This window comes from Tetranychus urticae, chromosome 2, assembly GCF_039701765.1.
Source record: "Tetranychus urticae isolate SD_2017Ah chromosome 2, NJAU_TeUrti_SD_1.0, whole genome shotgun sequence".
Classification (NCBI taxonomy): domain Eukaryota; kingdom Metazoa; phylum Arthropoda; class Arachnida; order Trombidiformes; family Tetranychidae; genus Tetranychus; species Tetranychus urticae.
This window is the reverse complement of record NC_142959.1, coordinates 9234681-9252554: the sequence shown is the minus strand read 5'-3', so window position 1 is coordinate 9252554 and position 17874 is coordinate 9234681. Positions and strand designations below refer to the sequence as shown.

At 34.8% G+C, this 17874-nt stretch overlaps 6 protein-coding genes across 6 annotated transcripts; 5 read left to right on the top strand and 1 right to left on the bottom strand.

Moving 5' to 3' along the window:
- The first annotated feature begins 460 nt into the window (after positions 1 to 460).
- LOC107359626 (protein ST7 homolog) lies at positions 461 to 3972 on the top strand. Its single transcript, XM_015926144.3, has 8 exons — positions 461 to 630; positions 731 to 813; positions 1374 to 1614; positions 1674 to 1847; positions 1969 to 2415; positions 2491 to 2817; positions 2970 to 3062; positions 3122 to 3972. Exons 1-8 carry the CDS (start codon positions 627 to 629, stop codon positions 3355 to 3357), a joined length of 1605 nt encoding a protein of 534 aa, XP_015781630.2. The 5' UTR covers positions 461 to 626; the 3' UTR covers positions 3358 to 3972.
- Positions 3973 to 4531: 559 nt separating this feature from the next.
- On the top strand, positions 4532 to 8164 carry LOC107359624 (papilin). The gene is made up of 2 exons (XM_015926136.3): positions 4532 to 5600; positions 5913 to 8164. Exons 1-2 carry the CDS (start codon positions 4905 to 4907, stop codon positions 8007 to 8009), a joined length of 2793 nt encoding a protein of 930 aa, XP_015781622.2. The 5' UTR covers positions 4532 to 4904; the 3' UTR covers positions 8010 to 8164.
- Positions 8165 to 9242: 1078 nt separating this feature from the next.
- LOC149093839 (uroporphyrinogen-III synthase-like) lies at positions 9243 to 10544 on the top strand. The gene has a single exon (XM_089268147.1). The coding sequence runs from the start codon at positions 9378 to 9380 to the stop codon at positions 10179 to 10181; it is 804 nt and encodes a 267-aa protein (XP_089124273.1). The 5' UTR covers positions 9243 to 9377; the 3' UTR covers positions 10182 to 10544.
- Positions 10545 to 11020: 476 nt separating this feature from the next.
- Positions 11021 to 11889, top strand: LOC107359826 (low-density lipoprotein receptor-related protein 2-like). The gene is made up of 2 exons (XM_015926402.3): positions 11021 to 11121; positions 11205 to 11889. The coding sequence occupies exons 1-2, from the start codon at positions 11082 to 11084 to the stop codon at positions 11537 to 11539; spliced, it is 375 nt and encodes a 124-aa protein (XP_015781888.3). The 5' UTR covers positions 11021 to 11081; the 3' UTR covers positions 11540 to 11889.
- Positions 11871 to 13040, bottom strand: LOC107359827 (G-patch domain and KOW motifs-containing protein). Its single transcript, XM_015926403.2, has 2 exons — positions 12825 to 13040; positions 11871 to 12734 (listed from the first exon to the last, which is right to left on the bottom strand). The coding sequence occupies exon 2, from the start codon at positions 12680 to 12682 to the stop codon at positions 12314 to 12316; it is 369 nt and encodes a 122-aa protein (XP_015781889.1). The 5' UTR covers positions 12683 to 12734; positions 12825 to 13040; the 3' UTR covers positions 11871 to 12313.
- A 415-nt stretch (positions 13041 to 13455) lies between these two features.
- On the top strand, positions 13456 to 15734 carry LOC107359824 (uncharacterized). The gene has a single exon (XM_015926400.3). The coding sequence runs from the start codon at positions 13456 to 13458 to the stop codon at positions 15340 to 15342; it is 1887 nt and encodes a 628-aa protein (XP_015781886.2). The 3' UTR covers positions 15343 to 15734.
- Positions 15735 to 17874: the final 2140 nt, after the last annotated feature.

The following is a 17874-nucleotide window of genomic DNA, read 5'->3' as shown; positions in this document are numbered from 1 at the left end:
GTTTAGCTACACACAAGTGATCAAATATGCTGTTGAATCTCGACACAAGTTTCTATTTAAGTTTTAATTTCAAATGTTTTATTGAGTGATATTCATAATTAACTCCGTCCCTCTCAACTATTAAGATTAATTTAATTCTTAAAACAATTGTTATCCATTTTAAACAAGACTTGATGACTATTCAGCTTAAATCTGACTCACAATTTAAATTTTAATCTTCCCCTTTGCAGTACATTCAATATTCGTTCTTCTAATGATGTTTAGCATTCATTCTTTCACTGATTCTTTGTGATTGCAAGAATTCCACTGCTGCATAATATTTAATCTTACACCTTAAATTTAAATGTAAATGTAATTCAGAAAGATTAATTAAATTAAGGAAACTTTCAAATCGGCGGCGGCGGCGATGTTACAAGCTGCCACCTCGTGATAAAAGATAAAAATAAGTTAAAAAATTTTTTCGGCTTATTTTTGCTTGTTGTTGTAATTTTATTGCGATGACAATTATTTAAATTGTCTCTTTTCACTGTCAACTTACTTCACTGACATTTTTTTTCGTTAATTGTCACCCTGAAGTCATCAAATCAAGCAGAAAACATTAATCCTGGAGAGTCATAATTCAAAGAATGAGTAAGTATTCATTATTTAATTATTGTCTATGGCATTTATGTAGACCTACACTGTTTTTCTGTCTAATTCATTTTATTTTCGTTTCTTATTGATTTTGCAGCATCGATGTTCTTAAGTACTTTAACACCTAAATTTTACGTTGCCCTGACTGGAACTTCATCACTTATCTCTGGACTTATCTTGGTAATCACCAACGTTTAATCAATATGAGCATCCTTGACCACGATCAGACAAATTTAACTGTGATTAATTTCTGCTGATATGCTTATTTAAATCACCAGTTTTCGATTCATTTTTCCTTTAATTCAACACTAAAATATTTTTCCACGTTTTGAGCTGAAGTTTGTCTATCACGTTGGAAATACAATCTGATTAACCGCTGAATTTCAAGTTTGTTCTGAATATCTATACAAAACCTTTAATTTTTACTATTATTGATGTGTTTTTATTCTACCTCAGTCACATCCTTGTTGATTGCGATCGATAATTTTTATTTCTCTAAAGATTTCCCCATTTTTATTGAAAGCTCTACCTATAAAATATTAGTTCTCTGAATGACTATTATTAGAAATCTTTATTATCGAGAATATTAGCTCTCACTTACTTCTTTCATGTCTTTTCAAATAATAGCTTGTTTTTTGCGATCTGGTGACGCGGTTCAAGTGATGTCTTAATTTTCACAACAATTATGCATTTTCATGCTAATTTAATCCTAATCTTTTGTTTTCTGTTCCTTGTCACAGATTTTTGAATGGTGGTACTTTCGTAAATATGGTACATCATTTATTGAACAAGTCTCATTAAATCACATCTCTCCCTGGTTGGGCAGCAGTGATACTAGCAATGACACTCCAGCAACCACTACCGCTACCGCTACTACTACTACTACGAATACAACTACCACTACTACTGCTACTACAACTACTAATGGAAATGGAAACAATTCTTCGAGTAGTTCTAACAGCTCAAGTCAGCTTTCTTTAGGTAAGTTGTAACCTGTTGACATTTTGAATAGAAACTGATTGTGTTATTTTTCTGCTCAGAATGCAAAGTGTGGCGCAATCCGTTAAGTTTATTTAGAGGAGCTGAATATAATAGATTTGCAACCGCTACTCGTAAAGAACCTTTAACGTACTATGATATGAATCTTTCTGCACAAGACCATCAAACATTTTTCACGTGTGAAGGCATCGATCCAGGTAAAGATAAATATGAAAGTAAGTAATCTTCGCACAACTACTACTACTCTTCATATTGTTTTTGCAATTCGAAGAAATTTTGTTTTCGTATTTATGTGTCGGTTTATTATTATTAAATACATTTTTTATTTATCTTTAGTGATGCAAACGGCCTGGAGAGAAAGAGATCCGAGTGCTCGCATCAAAGCAGCTCATGAAGCTTTAGAAAAAAATCCAGAATGTGCAACTGCATTAATATTATTAGCAGAAGAAGAAGCTCCGACTATACTTGAAGCTGAAAAAATTTTAAAACAAGCTCTTAAAGTGGCTGAAGCCAATTATCGAAAAAGTCAGCAATATCATCACCAAAATTCAAATTATGAAGCAATTCATCGTCGTGACACAAATGTACTTATTTATGTGCGCCGTCGTTTAGCCATGTGTGCTCGTAAAACTGGAAAATTGAAAGAAGCGACCAAAATGATGAGAGATTTGATCAAAGAATTTCCTATGATGAATGTTTTTAATATTCATGAAAATTTGATTGAAGCTCTTTTAGAAATGCAAGCTTATGCTGATGTACAAGCAGTTCTTTCTAAATACGATGGTTAGTATTACCCTTTGAGATATTTTTTATTATGATCAGTTATTCATGATTTTTCTTTTTAATCACCCATTTTAGATATTAATTTGCCAAAATCAGCTTCGATATGTTATACTGCAGCACTTTTAAAAGCACGCGGAGTATGCGAAAAGTTTTCACCCGACTTAGCTTCTAAACGAGGTTTAACCCCCGCTGAGATGCATGCCGTCGAAGCAATTCATCGAGCCGTTGAATTTAACCCACATGTACCTAAATATTTGTTGGAAATGAAAAGTCTTATTCTCCCTCCTGAACATATACTCAAACGAGGAGATAGTGAGGCGATAGCCTACGCTTTCTTCCATCTAGCACATTGGAAAAGGGTGGAAGGAGCTCTTAATCTTCTTCATTGTACATGGGAAGGAAGTAAGTTTATATCACTAAGTTTACTTTTACTATGATTTAAAATACGTGTGAAAGTAACTTAATTAGCTATCTCAAGCATCTATATTCACTGTATTTATCATTTTATAGCAATTTATTAATTTTACGATTTCTTCATATTTTTGTATTTCCAGCTTTCAGGATGATTCCATACCCATTAGAAAAAGGTCAACTATTTTATCCATATCCAACATGCACTGAAAGTACAGATCGAGAATTGCTACCAGGTAATATATCACTTTGCTCACTCTTTTTTCTGTAATTAATTTTTTTTCTTCTCTTTCAGCATTTCACAATGTTTCAGTGTATCCAAAAAAAGAGCTACCATTCTTTATTCTTTTTACCGCTGGTTTGTGCTCTGTCACCGCATTATTAGCACTGTTAACGCACTCTTACCCTGAACCAATGGGTGCTCTAGCAAAGATATTGATAAGTTGGTTTTCATTACCTGTTGCTTTTTTCGTGGAAAAGCTGGAAACTTTAGTTCCGTCTAGTTTGTTCCAGCAACTTTCTAGAGTGTAATTTGTATTTCCTTACATAATGACTATAGAGAAGAAGAAACTGAAAAAGAAAAGAATGAACAAAACTCGGGCGATAATTGATGAGATAATTAAATAATATCAGTTGAAGTCACATAAATTTAACAACTTATTTACCGAAACACGAGATGCTTATTAATAATAGAGCAACAATATCAATTCTTGTTTTTCTTCTACTTTCACTTTAAAGCTCTTTCAATTACCCTCAGATGAATTCATTTCTTTTTCTTTCTCCTTCTCTCTTCATTCGTATTTTTGTTCTTCTGTGTGAAATGCCTTCTACTCTGAGAATGATTACTAAGCATATTGCTTATTTTTCTTTTCTCTGTACACAAAAACAACCATTTCTGATTGTTCTCTTCAACAAAAAGCTACAAGAAACAAAAAAAATCGTGTAACAAATTTAAATTATTGTCAATTATCGGTGTAATACTCTCTTCACTCTCACTTTTGTGACTAAAGTCATTCTTTGACTAACTTTAAATTTACTCCATGAAAAAAATCAAATATAAAGCTAAAAAAACTCATGTTTTTTTGTGGCAATTTCCAGTGGTAAAATAATTTGTGATAAATATAAATCGTAACAGAACAATACAAATGCGTTCCAATTTATTAATTTCTTTATTCAATCTTTCAAAGTTTAGAGCATAGACAAGTTTCAATGAGATTAATTCAAGACCGCGAATAAAGCTCCAGAATTGAAGTGAATGTATGGTTTTAATTTTTAGCGCTTGAAGAGTTACGAGAAGGAAGAAAAATGGAAGACATTAGAGAAAAAAAACAGAAGAAACAAAGATAAGGACACTTTTACCCAGCATCATCTATCTCAAGTGGAGTTAGGATGGAGGAGGAGATGTCAAAGAGATGTAGGATAATGATAGAAGATCTGAAGGACTTTCATCTTTTCACGTTATCATTAGCCTCCATCTCTTTGACATCTCCTCTTTCATCCTAACTCCACTTGAGATGGATGATGGTGGGCTAAAGTGCCCTTATCACCCCCGCCCTTCATATTTTGCCTCTGTCTTACAAGAGTCTTCTCTCTGTTTCTCTGTCTTTCTCTTATGTCTTGCATTTTTTCCTCCTCATCATCTTCATCCTCGTCTTCTTCTTCCTCTCTGACTAAGAAACACGGTTTGTTTTTCAACAGTACCGTTTATCCTCCTTAATTAGACCCCTTGTTTTCCTGGCTTCCTTTCTTGATCACCATCATCTAAACCATCACCATCATCATCATCTTCATCATCAACGATAATCATTACTGAGTTCAAATTTAATCATTAATTGATTACCTCTGAAAGTATTTAAAAGTCGGCAAAGAAAATACAAAAAAAAAACGTTTCAACTTTTACCTCTTATCAACCCGATCAACTTAATCATCCTTATTTACTCTAATCATTTGACTAATGAAACGTATAGTTTTCCAGCTCTCTCAACTTCTTTAAAGTCTTTTTTTATTTAATCATTTCTGTCAAATTGTTTCTAATTTAAAATTAAAAGGCAAGACTGCTTGTCAATTAAACTAGTTAAATGTTACTTCATCAAATTTGGATATTTTATATAGTGATTTGCATCTCATCTTGGTTACCCAGTACCAATCCATCTATTTCACTGTCTTCACCATCATCAGTGTCATCAAATTCATTTTCCAAATCATCTTTAGATGAACCATCATTATTTTTACCTGCATCATCTTTTACATTTTCATCACCTCTAGAAATTCATTCAATAAATGATGACGATGATCCTAAAAGCAATCAACTTAATGGAGAAACTCATCGCACACGATTTACTAGAAGTTATCGTAACTTCGGTCATCCCAGAGTTGACTTTAATATCCCATCAAATTTAGTTCTTGGGGAAAATACAACAGCTCAAGAGTCGGGTCCATGGTCACCATGGTCAGAGCCAAGTCGATGTTCACGTCCTTGTGGGGGTGGAGTGCGATCTCAGAAAAGATTCTGTACAGATACAGATGCAATGGGAAGATCGACGTGTACCGGGCCCGATACTCGTTATTATTCGTGTAATATTCAACCATGTCCAGAACCAGTTGATTTTAGGACTCAACAGTGTTCAATGTTCAACAATCAATCAATACCTTTAACTAAAGGTAGGTTAAATAAAATTGAATGGGAACCTTACACAAGTCGATCAGCCGATAGAAGATCTGATGAAGATCTTTGTGCTCTTAATTGCAAACCTAAAAATGGTACATGGTATACTGTAAGTTGATAATGATAAATTTTTTAATAATTTAAATTTCCTTTGATTGGAATTCAAATTTTGACTTCCATTTTAGGGCTAAATTAGTTGAATATGATATTGAATTGAATAGGATAACTGATAATTTGTTAATGCAAAAAAAGTTGCTTCTTTTTTTGTTTAATATAACTTGTTGATTGTTAAGAGGTGTGAAAGTCCAATTGTTATTTACTATGACATTAGGAGTTCAACATCATAGGAATAATTTATTAGTGCTATCAATTTTTCCTTTTCCAGAGAAGCTTTAAATTGTTATTGTTATTTGATTTACAGAGATTAATGGAGCGAGTTATTGACGGCACTAAATGTTTACGTGAAACGGATTGGATGTCTGGTATTTGTGTCGCTGGAAACTGTTTACCGGTTGGCTGTGATGGTCTTTTGGGTTCACCTGCAGTAGAAGATAAATGCCGGGTTTGTGGTGGTGAAGGAAAAGATTGCAGTACAGTACGAGAATTTTTCTCTGAAAATTTACCAGCAGGATATCAGGATATTGTCCTTATTCCGAGAGGAGCAACTTATATAAGAATCCAAGAATTGACACCAAGTCGTAATTTCTTAGCCGTCCGTGACTCTTCTGGTCGTTATTATCTCAATGGACATTGGACATTTGAGATGACATTAACAGATTTCGAAGCTGGTGGGACTCGTTTTGAATATGTTAAAAGGCCAGCGTCATCTCCAACAGGTGCTATCACTGAAAGTTTATATGCATTGGGTCCTCTCCGAAGTCCATTATATATTCAAATGGTATACCAGGAAAATACAGCAGGGATCGAATATGAATACTCTGTTCCATCTAATATACCAGTTCCATCAATATGGGCCCCTGCTGATGCATATCAATACATGCTTGGATCATATGGAACATGTTCAAGAACTTGTGGTAAAGGTGTTCAGATTCGGCCTGCACGCTGTTTCCGTCTAAAGACTGGTGAATTTGTACCATTAGAGCTTTGCTCAAAGGAAACAATGCCTGAATTAAGTCGACCTTGTAATGAAATTGATTGTCCACCCGCTTATCATAAGGGTAATTGGTCTTCGTGTATCTGTCCTGGTATCAAAACGCGATCAGTGTTTTGTGAAGAAGTTCGTGGAACAGGTGAAAGATTAGTTTTAGACGATTCAAAATGTGGTAGTGAGCCTAAACCAAATTCAGTTTCATCATGTCCACCTGATGATTGTTATGAGTTGAACAATATAGTGGGCAATCAAACTGAATCATCTATAGAATATAAATGGAATACAACAGAATGGTCAAATTGTTCATCTCAATGTGGCCAAGGTAAACGATCTAGAGAAGTTACATGCGTTGACTTGAATAGTACAAGAGTTCATGACAGTCTATGTCCATCAAATGAGCGACCAGAATCAGAAGGAGTTTGTGCCTCGGTGCCTTGTGAAGGTGGTGTTGGTTGGGTTAAATCTGAATGGTCAAATTGTAGTGAGCCTTGTGGTCCAATGATGTCTACACGAAGTGTTATTTGTGCAGGTACTGATGGACTAATTTATGATGAAACCGTTTGTGGACTTGAAGAAAAACCCACGGAAAGACGTAACTGTACCGAAAATCCTGGCTGTGATTATTCATGGTTCACAACTGATTGGTCATCATGTTCAGCATCATGTGGAAGTGGTCTTCAAACTCGCCATGTTCTTTGTGGTTTATTTGATGATGATTCCATAAAAGTTGACGAGTCAAGATGCGCTAATAAGTCTAAACCAATATCTGTACGAACATGTCGTGCTCCAGTCGAATGCTCAGGTACACTATATGAGGGCTCATGGGGACCAAATCAATGTGGTGATGAAGAAAGAATCTTACTTTGTTTAACCACAACAAACAAAACTGGAGGCAAGTTACCACTAGAAAAATGTAATGTGACAGCCGAAGAGATAGTCAACTATGACAAAAATATTACTTTAACTTGCAACTTAACCTTAACCAGCAACGAAACCTTAACTGGGAACGAAACCTTAACCGGTAATGCAACCTTAACCGGCAACGAAACCTTAACTGACAACGCAACTTTAACCGAAAACGCAACTTTAACCGAGAACGGAATTTTAACCGACAATGGAACCTTAACCGACAATGGAACTTTAACCGACAATGGAACCTTGATCGGCAACGAAACCTTAACTGGAAACGCGACCTTAACTGACAACGAAACCTTAAACGGCAACACAACTTTAACCGGCAATGCAACCTTAACTGACAACACAATCTTGACTGGAAATGAAACCGTAACTGCCAATTCCAGTAAACCAATTCCTGATGAAAACATTGAAGGGTCTGGTTCAACGGAAATTAATTTGGGAGTTGAAGGATCTGGAGACGGCGATGGAAGTGCATTGACGATATCTTAATATTCATCTATTCTTATTATGCATTTATGTTAGTTTTAAGGACTTATTTAAAGTCAATTCGGTTTTTAAAGTTCTATAACCTTCATTTATTCAATCCAAGAAAAAATATTTCATGCTCTGAACTTTGATTAAATAAAGAAATGAATAAATTGGAACGCATTTGTATTGTTCTGTTGCGATTCATAATCATCACAAATTATTTAACCACTGGCAACTGCCACAAAAAACATCAATTTGAGCTTTATATTCAATTTTTTCATGAAGTAAAGGGTGTATTGTTTAAGAGTGAAATTATGTGAGCAAAAGAGTAAAATTTACTTATCTGACTGTGGTGATTATGACGATAAATATGTTGATAAGATGAAGATAAACGTGAAAATGGACAATGATGAAAAATGCATCATATTTATCAACATCTTTATCATCATAATCACCACAATCAGGTAAAAAAATGTTACTCTTTTTGCTCCCATAATTTCACTCTTAAACAATACACCCTTTATTAATAGATTTAAAGTTGGTCAAAGAATGACTTTAGTAACAAAAGTGAGAGTGAAGAGAGCATTACACCGATAATTGACAATAATTCATCTGAGGGTAATTGAAAGAGCTTTAAAGTGAAAGTAGAAGAAAAACAAGAATTGATATTGTTGCTCTATTATTAATAAGCATCTCGTGTTTCGGTAAATAAGTTGTTAAATTTATGTGACTTCAACTGATATTATTTAGTTATCTCATCAATTATCGCTCGAGTTTTGTTCATTCTTTTCTTTTTCAGTTTCTTCTTCTCTTTAGTCATTATGTAAGGAAATACAAATTACACTCTAGAAAGTTGCTGGAACAAACTAGACGGAACTAAAGTTTCCAGCTTTTCCACGAAAAAAGCAACAGGTAACGAAAACCAACTTGTGAGTGAATCAATCCCTGAAGGACTGAACAGAAGCATGTAAATATCTTTCAACTTATTTTCAATTAGCAATTGGGCTGGCATCGACTTAGATTCGGGCTTGGGCAGTCGCTGAATACTAGGCTAGAGTTCCGACATCCATAGATGGCTCTAATTTTTTGGGCAAAATAAGTGTGAATTTAGGCAAATTTACGAATAAATGTAAATTGTAATCACGAAGTTACTTGTAACTATCGGGATTTTTACTAGTCACATAGTTACTGTGTAACCATAACTTGATGATACTTGTAGATACCGTCGGTATCTATCATCAAGTTATAATTGAGTTATGCATCTTGAGCCTTAAAGTTGCAAATTAGTGTTTCATTTGCATCCAAAATCTTGTTGCAGTAAAAGATCTAGTTTTCTTCTGATTTGTGTAAAAGAATCGAGAGTTTACTTTAATTGTGATTTGATAATTTATGGATCCTTTATTCATAATATTGAAAGGAGATGATTACATTGAAAGTGATCCCTATTGTCAACAGTTGCAAGAAAGTGGTTATTTATCGTTTCAACTTCCTCCATTATCTTTTGAATTCGTCAATATTGAACAATTGACTGCAAGATTATCTCAAACTGACAGTTATTGTGGTTTGGTTTTAACTTCGACAAGAGCCGTGGAGGCCTGCCGAAGAGCTTGTGCCAACGACAGCAAATTATCTAACGAAATTGCAGGCAAATTATTGTTTCCAGTTGGTCCGAAAACTTTGGAGGCTCTCAAAACGGCATTCAACTCAACTACTATCGATGATCAAATCGTCAACTCTCTAGGCTCTGCTGAATTACTTGCTTCAGCGATAGTCAACAATTTTAGTGATTCAATAAAAAGCTCCGGAAAACCCCTGTTAATGCCATCCTCATCAATTGCCAAAGAAACGATTCCATGCATTTTAAGTGAAAAAGGTATTCAAGTTGATTGTTTTGCCTGTTATCACACCTGGCCAAACCCGAATCTAAGTCAAAAGCTTGCCCAATTGCTCATTGAAAACAAGGGAAAAAATATTTTCATGGTTCTGTTCAGTCCTTCAGGGGTTGATTCGCTTAGAATTGCTTTGGATAACTTATCAACAGGTGTAGATCGAAATCGATTTAAATTTATCGCCATTGGAAAAACTACATCAAAAGCCCTGAGCGATTTGAATTGGCCAATATTTTGCGTCTCTGAGAAGCCGAATCCGATTTCGCTGCACCAATCAATTGCAGAAGCCATGGAAAAGGAATGAATTAAATCAAGTAATGATGAATATATGGAACCAGAGCAGTGAGGAAATCATAGAATCAAACGATCCATTTCAATGTTGATTATTGATGAACAAAGAAAGTATAAGCATAAGTAAAGTCAGGATAGATTTAAAAACTTCTTGAGATTTATTTGTTATCGGATGTGTTTACAAATATAAACTATAATAATAAACTAATTGTTGTAGTTTTCCATTGATTCGATATGGATCAGGGATTGAAATCTAAATTAATCTGACTGTTTTTAAAGCACAAAAAATATCAAATGATAGACTTTCAATGTCCCAATTGATGAGCAAAAACTAATGAAATAGGATTGTTGGGAAATAAACAAGAAGTCAAAATAACTATCATTTTGTTCCGGAGATGTTTCCAATAATTAATTTGTTCACCCCAGTTCATCCAATACTTTTGATTCTTCCTTTCTCTTTCTCTCTTTTCCCTTTTCCCTTTTGTCTCTGTCGACATTGTGATTAGTCTAATTACCAGTGTTTCATTCCTAATGAAAATTCATCAATCTGGGTCAACTTTTGATTTATTTGAGCCATGAAATGATTGCAAACAATATTTGAATATGGTAAAGAGTGTCGTTAGACCAGCTCGAACCGCTTTCATCTTCTCCATCACCTAACCTACTCTTCTTCGATCATCAGGAGTACCACCACCATCTTCAATCCCCCACGCTATTCTGTGTCGTCCTTTCATGTATTTCCTTTGTCATCCCCTGTCTTTCAAAGGACATTACCATTTCTCTTGATGTTCCCATTTGCCATTTTTTCAGTATAAAAAGACTAACAAATTAGCAAAATGTTTATCTGATTCATTAACTGGAATATCTGTGTGAACACAATCGGCAAGAATCCGAGTGATTAAATTGAGTGAAAATGAAGACAACAATCATCGTTATTGCTCTAGCAACTCTTGGTAAGTAAAAATACCTTTATTCTTGAAAACTTGCCTTCAACTTATTCGTCTAATAATTTCTTTCCCATTCATCTATTCAAAAGTTGCCATGATTGATGCTGCATCACCAATTAGACGGCAAAGCCAATGTTACCGATGTGATTATGCTGATTGTATTAGTTACTCTCATGTTTGTGATGGAACCCGAGACTGTTATGATGGATCAGATGAATTTGGCTGTGAAACATACTGCCCATTCCCAGAGTACTACAGGTGTAGTGATACTGGTCTCTGTATGGATTCCTATCATGTTTGTGATGGAAGAAGAGATTGCCGAAATGGGGAAGACGAAGCTCCATACAATTGTCAGCTCTACACAGCCAAAGGAATTGAGCAAAATGATCTCAAAAAGAAGCTTGCTCGATCTCTTGCTAATTAGTTCAAGTAGTGAAAAACAAATCATCAATGGGAAGCAAAACGGGTGGCAGTGAACAACGAGTAGCTTATCTATTGGATACTAATAACAATCGTTCTGGTTGATCCCATTTAATATCAAAAGATTCAAGTAAACACTCATTTTCCAAGCCATAAACACTTTTCCATTTCAACTATTCACACCTTCAAGACTAAAATTGCACAAACAACACTCCAATAAAACTCGCACAATTGTTTTTCTGAGATAAAACTGAGTAATATTTTGAAACATGACCTCATAATAAATTATGATTTGAAATGCTGTTTTTCATGAATAAAGTACAAGAATGGTATAATTAAAATAGTTAACTTTCACCAGTCCATTGTGATCCACTTTATTTAAATTTTCTCGTTTGATTGCTTCGTATTAAAAAGGTGAGTTATGAAATTTTTTAAACTAAGCAAATTTCTTAGCAAAGATTAATCTAGGTTAAGTGATTTATCCAAAGATAATCAAGCTATTTTCATCACCATCGCCATCATTTTTGTCGTTATCGTTTTTATTATCATCATCTATTCTTATTATACATTTATGATAACTTTAAGGACTTACTTTCAAAGTCCATTTGGTATTAAAGTTCTATAACCTTCATTCTTGAATGTGTTATTTGCGGAAATTGAAAATTAATCACAATCGTTTGATTTCTCTCTGACTAAAGAAAAATAGGAACATTATTTGTAAAAATATGATTAGCTATTTGACTTCCAATGAACATCATGGTAATGGAAACATTTGATATTATTTTTCACTCAATTTGTGACCTAAACCAGCTCCTTTCGGTCTGATGTACGTTTCAATGGGTTTGATTTTTTCATCATTCTCAGTCCATCCCATTCCACGCAGCATTGCTAATCCGAATCCCTCAACAGGAATCTCTTGATAATTATCTACTGTAGGCTCTTCGTCAGAAATTTTCTGTCCTTTAGTCAGTGGTATTACCAATGAAGATGTGCTTCCACCACCTCCTCCTTGACTTTCGATCCTTTTATCTTCAATACCAGTGATGTATTCTTCACCAGGTACTTTACTAGGCTTTTCTTCAGGCTTGACAAATCCTCGTGTATCAGCCTTTTTCTTGAAGCTAAAACTGATTTTCTTTCCTTCCATTTTTTCAGGCACTCCGATAATCACTTTTGATATTGGTTCCCCAGTAAACTAGCTGTAGATAAATAATGAGAAAATAAACATCCATTAGTATTATCCGTAAAAAGACATTCAATAACAAAGCACATGATTGAAAATTACTTACCAAGAACGGTTGATATAATTTGACCAAGGAATCAAATTTTTACAAACTGATACTGTATCAAATAGATACCATCATGTCACAACCATATGATGTGATTACGTGGAACACACATTTAACCTATTTAAGCCATCAAAACACCGAGAAAATTAATTAACTAAATAAATTAAATATAAAATTTTAACACACAAAATGTAAACAAAAGATATTTCAATAGGAAGCATACAGTGAGTGTGATTCCTACAAGACAAGACTGTTTATTTGTATAAAAACCGCGAAAATGTGAAACTTTGTATATTTTCTCAATTTTTGCGATAATTATACAGTTATCATTATAAACTAATTAAATTGCTTTTAAATGACAGAGTTTAAAACATTTTAACACTGATTTCGATTGCCACCCAATTTCAAATAAACAGCCAAAAACCCTCAAGGCAAAACTCACTCAACCACATCTACAAGTTTGTTGTTGCTTTCTTTGAATGAACCTCACACTGTGAGGCTCACATTTACCTTTTCAATTTTGTGCCTTTTCCCTCTGCCTTTATCTATCTATCTTTTTATTAAATTATGGTGCTATGATTTCGGAATTTATTATCTTTTGGAAACTTTAACCCTTAATAATTGTTCAACCATGAAGTATCATGATGACAATGAGATTAAACAAAGTGGTGAATTAAAATTGACTCGATCACAGCCCCATGGCTCACAACACTCATCTGTCAATACTGGTAACCAAGACACTGGTTATGAAAATTCACAAATTAATGGTACCAATGGACTTCCACGTAAATTTGTTGATGCTTTGAAAGGTTTATTTACTCTATTAGATGAGAGTAAAAGTGGTTTAATCAAGCTTTCTGATTTAGAGGCGCGGTGGAAAACTATTGAAAATGAATCAAGTGTGCCAAAAGGTTTCATTGAATGTCTTCAAAACTTTCAAACTGCTCATGATTTAATTGATTTTGAGAGGTTTTGCCATGCAATTGCTGTTTGTATATCTCGTGACAATGTTGGTAATGGACCATCATCACCTAGAACTGCTTCATCATCAACTTCATCAGCCTCATCATTAGCCATATCATCGTCAATAGCTTACTCACATAACAATGAACTCAGAGGCGCGGTTTCATTGGCTGGAAACCCGGGAACATCAAACTGCGCGGATTTGAATCCATCAACATTCATTAATAATGAGCTTATCAAGCAATCAGCGGGAATTGAAAGGTCTATATCAAATTCTGAAATACGGATACGAACCAATGAGGAGCCAATTGACTCAGCGTCACAAGATTTTCGTAGGCCCTTTTCTGTTGAGCGTCTACGTCAAGAAAACACTGTAGCATTGGGACCATTACCTCCAACAGCATTTACTGAATCTCACACAGTAACGGCTCCAATGAAGGCATCTTGTGAAGATATTTGTAATGATGATATTTTACCAGACCGTCCTACAGAATTTAAATCTGACTATCGTGTTAAAAGCATGCCACAATTACAGGAAACTATTTCTCAACTCAACTGTGATCAACCTGGTACAACGTCTGACTCAAATTTACCTATGGTCAGTTCAACAGCATTCAGGCAATACAATAGCGAAGCAAAAATTTCTTATGATACAAAGAATCAACGATTGCCCATGAGAAACAGAATTATAAATATCCTCAAAGAGTGGAAAAATAATGTCATCTATAAAAGTACACCAAACCCTCCACTACCACCATCGCTCAACTCTGTTTCCCTCGGTCCAGGTACATCTATAGCTCCGAGTTTAGCCTCCAATATCACAGCAACTCTTGATAAGAATACGAATTCAGCGCAAGTCAATAGTGGTCCAATGTCTCTTTCGACTCAGCCTAAACTCATTCAAGAAGATGATGACTGGGGTTTCAGTACAACAAACGGAGGAACAACGAATGTCTCCGTTCGCAATCGCCATGGCAAAAGACGAGAAGCGCGACGTCACACAGTGTCTTCGGGTATCGATATAAACACAATTAAGCGTTTACAGCAATATGAACAAGAAAAAGAAATTCTCCTACAAGGTCTGGAAATGATTGAAAGAGGAAGAGATTGGTACATTAAAAGTATCAATACCATACAAAATAAAATTCGTTTCATTGGTCAAACTATGGTTAATCAAGGCGATTATTCATTAGACGCTAACCAAGAAAGAATCAATTTCCAAGCAGCCCGTATTTTAACAGTGAATCAACATTTAGCTGCTTTAATGGACAACTCAAGAGGTTTTCCTGTTCATATGAATCTAGCTCTAAGACCTATTCTTACCAATCCTCAGGGTCGAGTTCAGTTTGATAATCGACCTGAAGCTTTAACCAATGTAACTGTTCAACGACTTAAAGAACAAAATCGATTGCTAACTGAAGAGGTTAGCATGAAAAGTGAAAAGATAACCATTTTAGAACGAGAGAAATCGGCTCTTATCCGAGAGCTATTCCAAAGCCGATCAAATCCTACTCAGAAATCATCCGACGATATTGAGGACAATACTTTTATGTAGCTAATAGACATCATGTCATTTTATTAATAATACAAGCAGTTAATTATTGATCTACTTTCGGATTGCTGAATATTTTCAATTTCTCATTCAATTCCATACTACGATAATACAATGCAATGTGCCTTTATTTTAAAAACTGTGCAAATAAACTTCTCATCAAGCAAAAAACGAACCAAACCATGGACAATATCCAGTTTTGCAAAAAATCGATTTACTTGTATTCCAAACTTTTTTGACCACCATTAGGATTTTGATTTATTGAATATTTTTGATACAAACATATCTAGTATAAACGAATCTCAAGTCTACATCCATTCCTTCTGTAACCTATTATCTCTATTGCTTTTTTGTATCGTTGTTTTTTGTACATTAAAGTCATTTATCGCTTTCAATATTGTAGACATGTAATTAAGCTCCAATTGCTACAGCAGCAGTTGAACATATAGACTTGGCTGGTAACTCTGTTGGTTTTTGGTAGCATTTATGATCTGAATTCGGTTCAGTGCAACAAACAGCTTCCGGACTTGGACGTCGTGTGCTCAATTTAACTGATCGTCTTCTCTTGTTAATATAAATAACTTGATCATCAAATGTTAAACAAGTATAACTTTTGGTTGAACATGTAGATACGGTCCGATTGCCAGGAGCAGCTGATCGAGTGAAATGTCGATAAGCATAGTACTTTTTTGGCTTAAGCAAGCTGGTTCCATTGACTGACCAAATAAGGGATTCACTGGAGGATGTTTCAGTGTAGGCTAACCAATGGTAGACCCTTTGAACACAGGTTGATCCGACAAAATTGGCCAAAGATGAGGCTAAATCCAGTGCGAAATCCATTTGATTTGGTATTTCTGTTTCTGTCAATGTTGATGCAAGCTCTGTTATCCAGACTGGTTGTGATAAATCATTTTCGTTGACATCTAAATCAAAATGAACTCTAATTTGTGGATTACCAGTAGCAAATCCTCGGACCCAGGGTTTATAACCATGAGTAGCTACTATGGAACAAGCTCCATCACACTGTCCTTCAATCAAGTAAGATTTGGCCATCCAAAAGTAGGCAGTTTCAGGACAAACTTTCATCCGTGGATCAACCATGGAACGAGCAAGGCGACAAACTTGGGTTGGTAACATGAAACAATGAGCCCAAGGTGCATCAAAATACTCTGGTTCATTAACAAATGATACTCGACTTATGGTTAGGTTGTAATTGGACTCGGCTTGAGAAGTTATGTTACCCAAATAATTGATGTAATCAGTTTCAAATTCGGTCTTCAATGATGAAGCATTTGTCATCATGTATGTCGGTGGTTGCCAGATGGAAATGAAAAGCTCTATGTCTGGATAAGACGACAACAGATTAGCCATGGTTATCCAAGTACATGATGCTTGGTCTACACAAGAAATTTGGTAAACTCCTTTGGATGGACTGAAACTTGGAGGATATTCTGAGCGAAGATAACGAATTCCTAAATCATGATAAAGAGAATCGAGAACATCCGTGCGTATCGATGGCAGCGAATTATTAAAAGCTTTTGCTTGGCCCAAAAAGATGCCAAACCCTTGAAATGGTTTAGGACAAGCTCCAAGAGTTGACGATAAAATTGCAGAGAAAACAATAAACCGGAGGAAATTTTTAACCAACATTGATAATCACAAACCTTAAACAAAATTATCTGGTTAACCTGTTTAATTTTTTAGTTGGTTTACAGTTTTCTAGAATCCAAAGAAGCACTAATGATGATCACACTGTTTACTGTTGGGTTTTCATGGTTTCGATTCACAAGACTTGTTGATGGAAAGCTCACCAAGAAACTGATCAATTTGAAACCGGTAACATTGAAGGGCTCAGTCCAAGCGTTCAAAGGACATCTCAGTCTCTCTCATACTCACTTTCGTCTGGTTCCTTATCTTTCACTTTCTTCTTATTCATCATCAACATCATCATCATCATCTTACTTCATTACAGACTTAATGATTGACAACGAATTGCTGGTTTTCATAGCTGATCAATTGTTATTCAATTTTCTTGGAATCATGAATACAATGAAGGACATTCTTTATCTTATTTCATTTTTGTTTATTTTCATTCCTTTTTCTCTAAAATTTTCCTTGCCTTCTCCAAGATCAACACAGTAGATAAAGAAATGGCTAATAATGATGGTTTCATGAAGGTATTGATTGACTATCAATTATAGCTGTGAAGAGATGCCTTTTTCAACAACAATTTTTTGATCGACAGCAATCAACTTCACCACCAATACTTTTCCTACTTTCAATCACCTTCTTTTCATTATCGAAACATGAATCACGAACTGAATTCTCAAGATTCACAGATTCATTTTCTTTCATTTCATATTGCTAATAAACAAACCAAAAACTTGGGTTATAAGAGTTGATTAGTCTCTGCTAATTTTCAAGTTACATTTATCATATCAATATTGGTTCGTCGAACTGAACCAACCACGGTGAAACCAATCAATCCCTAACCATACTTTAATAATGATAGATCACGATCAAAGGTCGATCACA

Coding starts and splice junctions, on each gene's coding strand:
- LOC107359626 (XM_015926144.3), top strand. Junction 1,615..1,673: donor CTCAAGTCAGCTTTCTTTAG/GTAAGTTGTAAC, acceptor TTTTCTGCTCAG/AATGCAAAGTGTGGCGCAAT. Junction 2,416..2,490: donor AGTTCTTTCTAAATACGATG/GTTAGTATTACC, acceptor CACCCATTTTAG/ATATTAATTTGCCAAAATCA.
- LOC107359624 (XM_015926136.3), top strand. CDS start 4,905: ATGTTACTTCATCAAATTTGGATATTTTATATAGTGATTTGCATCTCA. Junction 5,601..5,912: donor AAAATGGTACATGGTATACT/GTAAGTTGATAA, acceptor TTTGATTTACAG/AGATTAATGGAGCGAGTTAT.
- LOC149093839 (XM_089268147.1), top strand. CDS start 9,378: ATGGATCCTTTATTCATAATATTGAAAGGAGATGATTACATTGAAAGT.
- LOC107359826 (XM_015926402.3), top strand. CDS start 11,082: ATGAAGACAACAATCATCGTTATTGCTCTAGCAACTCTTG. Junction 11,122..11,204: donor TATTGCTCTAGCAACTCTTG/GTAAGTAAAAAT, acceptor TCTATTCAAAAG/TTGCCATGATTGATGCTGCA.
- LOC107359827 (XM_015926403.2), bottom strand. CDS start 12,682: ATGGAAGGAAAGAAAATCAGTTTTAGCTTCAAGAAAAAGGCTGATACA.
- LOC107359824 (XM_015926400.3), top strand. CDS start 13,456: ATGAAGTATCATGATGACAATGAGATTAAACAAAGTGGTGAATTAAAA.